The sequence below is a fragment of the Myotis davidii genome, unplaced genomic scaffold, assembly GCF_000327345.1.
Source record: "Myotis davidii unplaced genomic scaffold, ASM32734v1 scaffold461, whole genome shotgun sequence".
Classification (NCBI taxonomy): Eukaryota; Metazoa; Chordata; class Mammalia; order Chiroptera; family Vespertilionidae; genus Myotis; species Myotis davidii.
The window spans coordinates 2,018,800-2,031,108 of NW_006295825.1; the positions used below are offsets into that span (position 1 = coordinate 2,018,800).

General features: G+C 47.2%; 2 protein-coding genes across 4 annotated transcripts in view; one reads left to right on the top strand and one right to left on the bottom strand.

Moving 5' to 3' along the window:
* The window catches only part of SPG21 (spastic paraplegia 21 (autosomal recessive, Mast syndrome)), a 17,719-nt gene extending 15,617 nt beyond the window's left edge, over positions 1-2,102 (top strand). For all 3 annotated transcript variants that reach the window (XM_006770777.2, XM_006770778.2, XM_015568518.1), the window contains 2 exons: positions 62-202; positions 1,389-2,102. In XM_006770777.2, coding sequence (XP_006770840.1) covers positions 62-202; positions 1,389-1,505 — 258 coding nt within the window. In that variant the 3' untranslated portion in view covers positions 1,506-2,102. The remainder of the gene's footprint in view (positions 1-61; positions 203-1,388) is intronic.
* Positions 2,103-5,912: 3,810 nt separating this feature from the next.
* Positions 5,913-12,309, bottom strand: part of ANKDD1A (ankyrin repeat and death domain containing 1A) — a 35,355-nt gene continuing 28,958 nt past the window's right edge. The window contains exons 13-15 of the mRNA XM_015568467.1: positions 10,377-10,581; positions 7,927-8,058; positions 5,913-6,914 (exon numbers count right to left, since the gene is read on the bottom strand). Of these exons, the coding sequence (XP_015423953.1) occupies positions 6,790-6,914; positions 7,927-8,058; positions 10,377-10,581 (462 nt within the window). The 3' untranslated portion in view covers positions 5,913-6,789. The remainder of the gene's footprint in view (positions 6,915-7,926; positions 8,059-10,376; positions 10,582-12,309) is intronic.

The window sequence follows — 12,309 nt, forward strand, 5'->3', positions numbered from 1 at the left end:
TTCCAGAGTGAAAAGAACATATTAAATTACCAGTCAGTTACAACCTTGTCTTTTTTTAAAGGTATTTGACCAGAGCGCACTTTCAACTGAAGCTAAAGAAGAAATGTACAAACTGTATCCTAATGCCCGGAGGGCTCACCTTAAAACGGGAGGCAACTTCCCGTACCTGTGCAGGAGCGCAGAGGTGAATCTCTATGTACAGGTGCGTCCCAGCTTGGAGCCCAGAGCACTTTGTTTTTGTTTGTGTTTTTGTTTTTGTTTATATTTTATTTATTTATTTTTTATTTCTTAAAGTATTACAATCACCCCCCAACCCTCCCCAGGGTTCCCGCTGTACTTTGACAGTCTGCTCAATGCTGCTCTGCTTCTGTATCCATTTTTGTTCATCAGTCTATAATGGTCCTTATTATCCATAAATGAGTGAGTTCATGTGGTATTTTTCTCAGCTTCCCAGGGGCCATCTCAGTCTCACAGGGGCCGGGCCGCCCAGAGCACTTTTGAACCCAACGTGTATGGTTTGAAACATAAAGCCTTTTTTAAAAAAAAAAGTGGAGTAAGAGAACTATAGAATTTTCTATAGGACTGAGGCATTGATTCAATAAAGTCGGTTTACATGAATAATTTATAGGATAATTTGAGCAGATGTATTAGAGATCCCCAGGTGACTCTGCCCACCGTCTCTTTTCTAAGAACAGCAGGCCCAACGCCTCCACACACTGAAGCACCTTTTGGCAGGAAGTGACCTTGCCTCCTGGACACAATGACTTCAGTCAGAGCAGGACACCAGTCCTGAATGGGGTCCATCTGAGTTCCATGGAGTGACTTCTTGGTCTATTTTTAATGCATTTTTTAAAAAATTAACAAATTTCATCTATAAATACAGCATCTCTTCATCCTCTACCTAAAGGGTATTAGAATATCGGTGAGAAATGATTGTTTTTGACAATTTGGCAGAAAGTATTAAGAATCTTAAAAAAAACAACCAGTCACGTCCTTTGATCTTGCCATCCACTTGTGGAAATGGATCCGAAGGAGAGGATCCTAACTACAGAAAAGCTTGATGCCCAGAGACATTCAGCATGGTGCTAGGCAGCACAGCAGAGGCTGGGAGGACCCGCCTTGCAGCAGCAGGGGGGAGGGTAAACCCCTGCTCACAGAGCAGCGTGCACCCCTTCAGATGTTTATCAAGAGTTTGTAGGAACTTAGAGAGGCTGGCTACATACTAAATGAGGAACAAAGATCCCAAACTGTGGTTTTAAAAAATACTTCTTTGACTTTTCCGTGTTGCCCAATTTTTCTCTAATTAGTAGCTATTACTCTAATTTTAGAGGGACAGAGCATTTATATACTATGGTGACGTTTAAAATAATGATTCTGCATTTCTACAGATACATTTGCTGCAATTCCATGGAACCAAATATGCGGCCATCGACCCATCGATGGTCAGTGCCGAGGAGCTCGAGGTGCAAAAAGGCAACCTCGGCCTCAGTCAGGAGGAGCAGTAGCTGGCGCTTTGGCTGGTGATGACGAGTGACCCAGCATGTTCCTGTACAATCAGTGACATCAGTGCCCGCCAGTCAGCCTCTCTGTTCAGTTCGTCAGGCTCGCCGGTTATCACTGTTCGGAAGTAGGACTGATGGTCCCCTTTGTGGCAGGCGGCAGCTCTTCTGAGCCAGTGTAACTGTTCCCTCTTTGGTTTTTTTAGCTTTTGAATTTGAAGAAGTACTTTTGAAGACTCCATTTTAAGAATTGTGAGAATTTTGCTACCAAGAGTCTTCACCATCGTGTACTTATGTGAATGTTACTTTCTGAGGTTTGGGATTTTGTAGGGGTTTTTCCTTGCCTTTTTTTCTTTCTTTCCTTTCTTCCTTTTTATATCATTTGCTATAAATACTGCACATCCAGATCGTGTATTAGAAGGACATTGGTTGTTTCTGTGCTTTCTTATTGTAACTGTTACCAAAGTGCCAAGGTTGTCACCACACCAATTACTCTCCTACAGATCAACTACTTCCAATTCCAGTTATGCAAGTTGTTTTGAGTTTTAGCTGTTGTCTTTCTAGCCATTACAGTCATTTGGAATAAAAATTCAATTTCAGTGACTGGCTTTTATGATTATTGTATCGGGCTACACAGACAGGACTTTCTGAGAAGCAGACCATGGTGTTTGCCAATTCAGTGTGACTTTAGGTAACTTACTTAATCTCTCTTAAGCACAGTTTGCTCATTGTAAAATAATAGTAGCTATCATTTATTGAGCAGCTACTCTGTACCAGGTACTTTTGAGACCTTGTTTTTCCTTCCTTAATGAAAAATTTTAAACACACATAAAGTAGAGAAAAATAATATAATGAACCATGTCCCACTCACCTCGCTTCAAAAATTATCAAGTCATGGACAGTGCTATGTCATCTCTTATCCCACCATCCCTTCTTCCACACCTACTCCCATCACTGGATTACTTTAAAGCAGTTTCTGATACCATATGATTTTATCTATAAATATTTCTATATGTACTTTCAAGAGATAAAATAACCATAATGCCATTAACATACTTAACAGTTCACCAATAATTCCTTCATATCATTAGTCAATATTCCCATTCATGACTACCTCATAAACGTCCTTTTATGATTTTGTTCTAATCAGCTTCCATACAAAGTTCACACTTTGTATTTGATTGAAATGTCTCTTAAATCTCTTTTAAACTATAATTCCCTCTGCCCTCTATTTTTTTCTTGCTATTTACTTGTTGAAGAAACAGGCTTGTTTGCCCTATAGAATTCACCACAGTCTGGATTTGGCTGATGGCAACTCACGGTGTCCTTTAACTTCTCTGTCCCTGGCATTTCCCATAAACTGATAATAGCATGTAGAGGCTTGAGCAAGTTTGAGCTCATTCTTTTTGGCAGGAATGCTTCACAGGTGGTGTGTGCTTCCTGTTGGGAACTTTAGGAGGCACATAATGTCTCTCTGTGTCTAAGTTCTTAAGATCGCTCCTTGTCAGCCTGATGCAGTCATTGGAAAATCCCCGGATGGTTTAGCTGCCACTGCTGATCATCGCACACAAGCATCATTTCTTCAGGGGCTGCAGGACAGTGACAGTACTCGAAGGCTTAGTATTCCTTCTGCATTTATTACCTGGAGTTCACCGATTGAACAAAAGACAACTATAATTTTGCCTCATTAACTACTTGGTTTCTCTGAGGTACAATTTAGACAAAAAGGTCAGCATTCATGTTTCTTTAAGTTTTCAGAATACTGAGTTGGCCGTACTTTTCCAGATTTTAGACTGATTTTCCAGGCGCAGAGACTTGGAGAGGTGGAGAGACTGCTGGGTGTCACACAGTAAGGACGGGACTGGACTGCCACGTTGGGTCATGCCTAAAGCCAATGGTCGGTCCTCAGAGGTGCAGTGTCTTCCCTGACTGCCTGATGATTTGACAGCAGTCGAGAATTAGGGAAGCAGTTGGTAAGCCATAGAGGCAGGGCTTGCCATTTCTAACTGTTAGCATTGAGTCTTCCTTGAGGCTGCCATAGTTTCACCGAGGGTGTCTTGACTTCCCAACCAACAGGGAGGGCCTGTGGGCAGGGCCAGTCTACACGTGGTCAGCAGCAGCCCCTTACCTGGTGCGGTAATGAACCAGGGCTGCCCCCCACTCTCTTTAATTCTCCCTTGTGAGCCATGCCTCCCTGGCTCTCCCCGCTGACGACTGCCATTTCCTGCCCTGACTGATTTTGAGTGCTGGCCTTGAATGCACATCCAGGCCTGTCTATTAGGCCAGTCTTCCACAGGCACCCCCAACTCTCCTGGCCAAAGCTACACCCATGTCCCCACTGCCCAAACCTGCCCCTGCTCTCCCCAACCCCATCATCTTGGTTCCCAACACCACTGCTCCCCAGATTTCCCAGCTAGAAACTCGGCCATCTTGGACCCCATCACCACACCTTCACCTCCATGCCTCAGGCCGAAGCAGATGCTGATGAAACATTGCGAGCAAGATGCTTATTAAAGATCAAAAGAAGGAAGGTTGTGGAAGGAAGATGGATTGGGCATCGTGACTCAGGCTGACAGACGAGGGAGCTGCGGGGCTACCAGTGCCCCCTGGAGTCGTCTCAATGAGGGCTGAAAAGTCCACCCTACTGCACGCCCGGCCCCTGGGCCTCCTGCCCCTCCAGCACCTCTCTCCTCCCTTCCCATGCTTCCTGTGTTCAGCCACACCGTTCTGCAGACAGACACGCCTCCGTGCCACGGCATAGACTGCTCTTTGCTTGGAATGTGCTTTGCCCACGTCTGTCTTCTCTGTGAGCCTCTCACCTTCCCCCCTGCATATACCCATTCAAGCACCGGCCGCATTCTATTACATTACTGGTATCTGAGCTCCTCCGCCCGCCGCCCAGACCACAAGCTTCCAGAGGGCAGGAACTGGGGGCTCCTCCGTGCAGCTCCCCGGCTCCCAGCAGACTGCCCGGCTCGGAAGACACTCAGTCATTGACTGCTGGTGGTGAGCTGAACGGTTGCGGTTACACAGAACCGATCCACAACAGCTTGTCTCAGCTGAAGTTTTGCCGTAGGTCTCCCAAACAAAGGAAACGGGTATTGAATCTGAGAGATGTTTCAACATTTCAATTTTATTTTAAGAACTTGCTATTTTTGTCTCAAAAAAATACATAATTCATTGTGCAAAATCCATCCAGATAAAAGATCTAAGTCCCATGTGGTACAAAGTACCTCTCCCAAGTGGGAGATGGAAGAGGAGGGTTTACCATGCGGAGGACGGGGGCCACGGCACGGAGGCGGCCTGCTATGCCGGGTCTGATCCATGTGAGCTGTGTGGCCTCTACAAGACACGCCTCTCGTCACCAGGTTTCTGCCTGTAACATGGGCTGGTTTCAAAGCCTCTTTCTTTTCAAAACTTAGTTTGTGAGATTTCTTTGTTTAATTAATAGACTTAATTTTTAAACCAGTACAAAAAACAGCAGACGGTATAGATTTCCCACACTCCCCTCTCCACGGCACAGTGTCCCCTGCATTCATTTGCACTAGTGTTAGCAGGTTTCTCTTGGGGTAAATCCCTAGATGTGGGATTGCTGGGTGAAGGGGAAATGTACCTGTAACTCTGGTAGCTAATGCCACAGTGCTTTTCAGAGGACTGTACCATTGTGAACCCCACCCGCCATGTGTGGTCACTGAAACCCCTTTCAGCTCCAAGAGATTTTGTTCTATTTCCTTCCCAGGACTTGGGCCCAATGGGTAACTTTGTGAGGAGTTTTTCTAAGATGCAGGCTCCCCACTGATCACCACCTGTGCCACATGCAAAAGAGCTGGAATTAGCAAGCGTGGCAGGAGAATTTCAACTTCCAGGCTCCCCCGCATATCGCTCCCCCTGCTGTGAGCCGTGAAGCTTCCAGTCACATTCCCCTGGAGCCACACGTGGGTGGGTGTGATTGAGCTGCACAGTCACCTGCTTGCCTGTCACCTGAACGTGAGACTCCAGACCAGCGGTGCCGTCCAATGTGGTTGCCACTTACTATGGTGCCTATTTAAACTTCAAACAATTAAAATGAGATAAAATTTAAAACTCAGTTCCTCAGCCCACTGGCCACATTGTAAGTGCTCAATGGCCACAGGCAGCCAGTGGCAAATAAACTGTAGTGCACAGATGTCCATCATCGCAGAAAGCTGCGTTGAATAGAGCTGCTCCAGAGAGGTGAGTCTTCTTACTGGGGCTATACAAATGAGAATGACGACTGACCAGTGTGGCTCAGTGGTTGAGCATCAATCTATGAACCAGGAGGTCACAGTTAGATTCCGGTCAGGGCACATGCCCGGGTTGTGGACTCGATCCCCAGTAGGGGGCGTGCAGGAGGCGGCTGATCAATCATACTCTCTCATTGTTGATATTTCTGTCTCTTCTCCCTCTCCCTTCCTCTCTGAAATCAATAAAAAAAAAATTTTTTTTTAATGAAAATGACAACTAAATGCAAGGAGAGATCCTGGACTGGATCCTGGTGCAGAAAAATGGCTCAACTGACTAAATTTGAATAAGGTCTGAAGATAAGCTAACAGTCTTGTATCAGTGTTCATTTCCTGGTTTGGGAAATTATGCTCTGGTTATGTAAGAGGTTAATACTTGGGGAAGCTGTATTGTGAAGAGTATTTGGAAATTCGTGTTGTTTCTGCAACATTTTTGTAAGCCTAAAATGATTTCAAAAATGTTTTAAAACCTTAAAAAATGTTACGAGAGGAAAAAAAATGAGAGTGTGTGCCTCATGGAACTGTCCACACGTACAGATAAACCTGGGAACAGACACAGCTGTGGAACCAGCACAGCATTCCTAAAAGCCAGCGGATGGGTTAAGGGCGGTCCGTTTGTAAGTGATGGATGGAGCCCTTCAGCAGTTGGAGAGACGGGAATGCTGGGTTTGGCACCTGACCTCACCGCCTGATTAGCTGCTCAGCGAGCCTGAGCCCGTGTCCTTTCTGACAAGACGCCTCCTGCACCCTGTGAGGCTCTGAGCTGATGGGGATGAAAGTGAGCTGAGAGATGCGAAGGACCATACCTGTGGGAAGGGATTACCTGCAAAACCCAAGACAGCCCCTGGACCAATCACAGTGAACAGAAATCGCAAACATTTGCCTGCTGGCCCTGCATGGCGATGTTTCAGTAAAAGCAGCTGGAGGTTTGTTAACGGTGATTCTTTTTTTAAGTCCTTAAGTGGTGGTCGTCTTCTGTTCCGTGGCCCCCACTCCAAGGTCCCAGGCTCCTGAAGGTCCAGCCCCTCTGGTTACATGGCTGTGCACCTCCTGGGGGTGCCCGGGTCGGCGTTTACCTTCCTCCTGATGCTTTCTGCAAAAGACGAGACTCCTATTGCCTCCTGTTGCCTAAGGGCTCGTTTCAGGTTTTCACTGGCTGCCAGAATTTGTGTTAAAAGAAGAAGCAACAGTAAGATTTAACAGTTTGGAAAAAGAAAGAAGTTATACCTAATTCCTCCACTCTGAAATGACTCTTTTCCTACCCTGCCCGTGGCAGCGCTGCGATGGCCAGCATGCCCGGGGCTTTCCTCTCCCCTCAGTAACATGCTTTCCTGTTGCCACATGACTAACGCAGCCTTCACTACTATTGGCGACTGCCTGGTACCCCACCCTGTGCTTTCCCGTAAAGCGCCCTCCAGTGCACATCGCAGCGTGTAGGGCTTTGTCATCGAGAGCTGGCCTTGTCCCCAATGGGGGTTGTGCCAGAAGCTGTTATCCCTCTTGCCGGATGGTTCCATGGATGCCCTGAGTACCAAACCAGGATTTGGGGACTATTTTTTTCTTTTCTTATTACAAGCTCCATTTGTTTCATCCTTTTTTGTTTAATAGTCAGAATTCAACAGTTGGGATGGCATTGGAAATTAGAGAGGAAGAGACTGTAGCATCCCTGGCTCCGGGGCTGTGAACCTCATAGGCAGCGGTTCTCAACCTGTGGGTCGCGACCCCTTTGGCGGTCAAACAACCCTTTCACAGGGGTCGCCTAAGACCATCCTGCATATCAGATATTTACATTACCGTTCATAACAGTAGCAACATTACAGTTATGAAGTAGCAACGAAAATAATTTTACGGTTGGGTCACAACATGAGGAACTGTATTTAAAGGGCCAGACGTTGAGAACCACTGCTCATAGGCATCACCTGGGACAGCACCCTCCTTGCACAGGTGGGGAACCCAGGGCCAGGAGGGACTGTGATCCGCCCACGGGCCGCCTGAGTTCCAGAAAGAGGCAGAGCCGGGACCAGGAATCTGGAAGGTTCAGAGCCAGCGCCACGGCAGTGGTTTGAGCAGCCTGGGAAGGCCCTGCCGCATTCCAGCGGGGGCCACGCTGCTCTGACCCTGGGGCCGGGCGCTGCCCTGAGCAGGAGCGGGGCGGGGGGCGCTCTTACCAGCCAGGTCCCTCCTGCCGATGGCCACGAGGCCCTCGAAGAGCACTTTGCTGGGGTTCTCACCCGCCGTGGTCACGCCGTGCAGCCAGATGAGCAGCAGCCGGTGGCCATGCTCCTGGTAGCTCTTGGTGCCTGAGGACCATGAAGGAGAAAGAGAAAAGGAAAAGGAATCGCCTGGCCCACTTAGCATGAGCCAGATCTAAGCACGTGCCCATGCTGCCCTGTCCCGCCTCCGGACACCGGGCCCTCCTCTACTCTGAGGGGTTCGGCCCAGGGATGGGGAGGGGAGGGCAGAGCAGCCGCAGACAGGGTGCGGGTGGAGGTTCTGTGTTGGGGACCCTGCACTCCCCAGCCCCAGGCTCTCCCCTGAGCATCTACCACGCATGCCGCTGGTGTCACTCTTAAGAGAGAATTGGCATCACTGGTACCCGATGCACAAGGCGGTCGGCTTCGCCTCTGCTGCTCAGGACAACCTGTGCCTCGCATACCAGCGGCCCTCCTCTACCGGGAGAAGCGGGCTTAGTCAGAGGCCGAGCTGGCCACATTCTTTCCCGGCATCTGGTTCTCAACTGAGTGCCCATCGGGAGCACCTGGGAGGCTTTAGGAACTATGGACACCCAGTACCCTCCCTCCCCCTGAGCTCCCGACAAGCGTGGGTCTGGGGGCGGCCCAGGCACTGAGTGGCATTAACGCTTCCCAGGCGACTCCAAGGTGCCACCATGTTCGGAAAATAAGTGTTCACACTCTTCGGCGCCGGTGGGGGGATTAACTGGTTTTAAACTCTGTGACTAGGTCTGCTCCCAGGCAGGGCGATGGCGGGCACAGCCGTGGGTCGAGGTCAGTCCTTTGCTGTCTGCCCTGCCCCCCTGTGGGTCCTCAGCAGGCACGTCCTCCCGGTGCTGCCCTTGGCACGGCAGTTTCATCCGACCCCTTTGTTCACTGGCCTTTGCCCCCCAGTGCCCCTCCATCAGCTATGAAAGCTCTTGTCCATAATAAAGTTTACTTTTGGATACGCCGCTCTATTCCACTAATTGGTTTGCATATTTTTGTGTCAGGTGTCTATATTATTTATTTTAACTTTATAAATGATTGAGTCTGGTTGCATTAGATCATCCTCACTACCTCCCCCCCGGAATATTCATTTACATGTTCCCTGTTTATTCTTTCAGTCAAGTTTCAAAAACCTCCTATATTCATTTGATTAAAATTAGATCAAAGTTTTAATCTAATTTGGAAAAAATCAATATCTATAAGATATTATTTCCAGCCAGGAATATCAAATGTCATTCCATTTACCCAAGTCTTCTTTTATGGCTAAACTAATTTTTATTGTTTTATTAATATGTCATTCATATTTCTTTTTATAAAAACACATTATTATAAAAGTAATATCTTTTTTAAAATGCCTCTATTTATTTGGCCCACTTATTGATGGTACATAGGAATACTCTGGTGTTTGCATATTTTATCATATATTTAGCCATTTCATGGAGTTAAATTTTTTTGTTGTTGTTAATCCTCACCCGAAGATATTTTTTTTCATGGATTCTTAGAGAGAGTGAAAGGGAGGGAGGGAGAGGAGAGAGAAAGATTGATGTGAGAGAGACACATCAATCGGTTGCCTCCTGCACACACCTCAACCCGGGCCAGGATCGGGCCTGCAACCCAGGTACGTGCCCTTGACTGACCATCTTCCGTCTGTGGGCCACTGCTCTAACCACCAAACCAAACTGTCCAGGGCTGAATTAATCTTTTAATGTATTAATTGATTTTTTAGAGAGAGAAGAAAGGAAAGGGTGAGAGAGACAGAAACATCGATCAGAGAGAAACATCACCATCAATTGGCTGCCTCCTGCTGGGGGGATCGAGCCTGAAACCTGGGCATGTGCCCCGACCAGGAACTGAACCGGCCACCTCTTGGTGCATAGGTCAATGCTCAACCACTGAGCCATGCTGGCCGGCTCACTGAATCATTTTATTCTAAGAGTTTTCAGCTGATTCCTCTGGACTTCCTGTGCATATAATTACAGCATCTGAACTTAGTAAATCTCTCTCTTCCTTTCCAGTATTTGCACGCATTTCTAATTCTGTTCCATGCCTTAGTACCAGGGCCAACATTTTCAAATATATGTTAACAGTGGCCACAGCAGCTCCTCTTTTTCCTGGAGGTGCCTTTCGTTTCCTGTATGAACGGTAAGTACCAGCTCCGGCTGATTCATGAAGAATGTGAGGTTGACAGGGCAGTGGGAGGGAGAAGCAGAGGGCAGGCCGGTGCAGAGGCCCGATGCGTGAAGAAAGCACGCGGTGTGCTGGGAATGGCACGCGGCTTCGTGTGGCTGGGCTGTGGGTTGCACAGGCTTTTTCCCCAGAAGCACCGAAAACAGAAGATACCTCCAGTGCCCCTACCCCTCCACCTGCTGGTTGCTCTGGGGTGCCGAGGCGAGGGGTACCTGTCCACTGTTGCTCGATGGCGTGGACGTGGGCCTCAGTGAACTCCCAGCAATACGCGAGCTTCTTCCACTCGTGGGGCCGCAGGTACCTGGAGGCCAGTCGCCACAGCACAGAGCGGAGCTGCTGCGTTTCCTGCCGATGGTCCTGCTTAAAGGTCACACTCTTCCCAGAGAGGCCACTGGGGTCCCTGAGTGAGAGGTGGTCCTGTGGGGCAGATCCCAAAGTGCAACAGGGGTTTCTGGGGGGAAATCCCTGCCAGGCTCTCCCTCGTGATCCTGGGCTGGGAACTGGGAGATGGTGTCATTACCAACCTGGGCCTTCCTGCCTACGGCTCTGGCTTCTGCCTCTAGGCCTTGCTTTGGCCTCTGGGACCCAAGCTGCTCACACTGTTCCTCCATCCAGAAGTCCTTTCCTCACCTCCCTGTCCCTCAAGCCCGTGGCCACAGTCAAAAGACCACCCACATGCCACCTCTCTCAGGAAGGCTTCCCAATTCCTCTCTTTTCTGTTTTTAGGCGGTACAGGTGACAGTAGAGTGACTCAGCAGTTGTGGCTAAAACCAAACAAGGCACTGGGCTTGCCACATCCCAATAAGCAGTGAAGGGTAAGGTAACAGAAGTCTTTCTATGCACAGCAAGTGATAAAATGAGAGGTTACAAAAGAATTACATAATAGCATAAACTAACCCACAAAGGCCGCTCTAAGCCCCTCTACAGGAAGTGGATACCGAGTTCCGGTTGTTGAAAAGCTCGAGGTGAGAAAAGTCACCCTGGTGTCTGACCACGTTACCTCCTGGTCAGCAGTGTCTGGCCAGTCACCCGTTAGGGGAGGACATGGGAGCTTGGCTCTCACCCTGGGATAAGACACCATTCCTTAGAGCAGAGAGCAGTGTTCTCCGCTGCATCTCTGTGCACCGGGATCATCTGGGAGCTTTAAGAACTACTACGCTTCATCCCCAGGGGGAATTTGTGATTCTAACTGCACCTCTGCCCTAGTGGTGAGAGCTTTAAAGAGTGATGTGGCTGAGCATTAAGCACATAAATCATTTCATCAAACCCTTCATATTAATATCCTGGGGTTACATTTAGAGGTTGTCTGTTGTAATGTTTATGAGACTCTTGCATGTCAGTGAAAAGGAATATCTCATGATTCCTATTGAAATCGGTTATCCACCAACTGATTTGGAATAGTGATTTTTTTTATTTTATTTGAGAGGTGTAGAGAAGTTTACTAAGTTTGTAAACAATATTGGAGTGATATTTGAATGAAATTCACTTTATTTATAGGTTTAATTTATTGGGTTCACTCGGATAATTTTTACATGGAGGAAGCATTTGAAGTACTTGAAAAGAAAATCTATTATATTAAATGTATTCATTCACTTTAAAATGTCTACAATAATTAACTAAATTTATACATGGGACCAAACACTATTCAAAAGGCTTCTTTGAAAGTGACTGTTCAAATTTACTAGGATGTCTAAATAGAATAATAAGATTTATAAAATAAATTTGAAATTTACAGAAAAATAGTTTTTTAAAGTTATAATAAATTTAGCATTATTTTTTAAAACTGAAGTAAATGTAAGAAATCATTTCCTGTGTATATAAACCACCCTCAAAGACACCAGAAACCCCTGCCCACTTGTCCCCAATGGGGGTTGTGCCAGAAGCTGTTATCCCTCTTGCCGGATGGTTCCATGGATGCCCTGAGTACCAAACCAGGATTTGGGGACTATTTTTTTCTTTTCTTTTTTCATTACAAGCTCCATTTGTTTCATCCTTTTTGTTTAATAGCCAGAATTCAACAGTTGGGATGGCATTGGAAATTTTGAGATCTGACTGGCTCGACTCATATTAAGCCAGTTCTGGCCCGTATGTCTTAATGTCTGTAAAAGAAAAACAAAACAGAACAAAAACTCTGCAGGCTGTTCC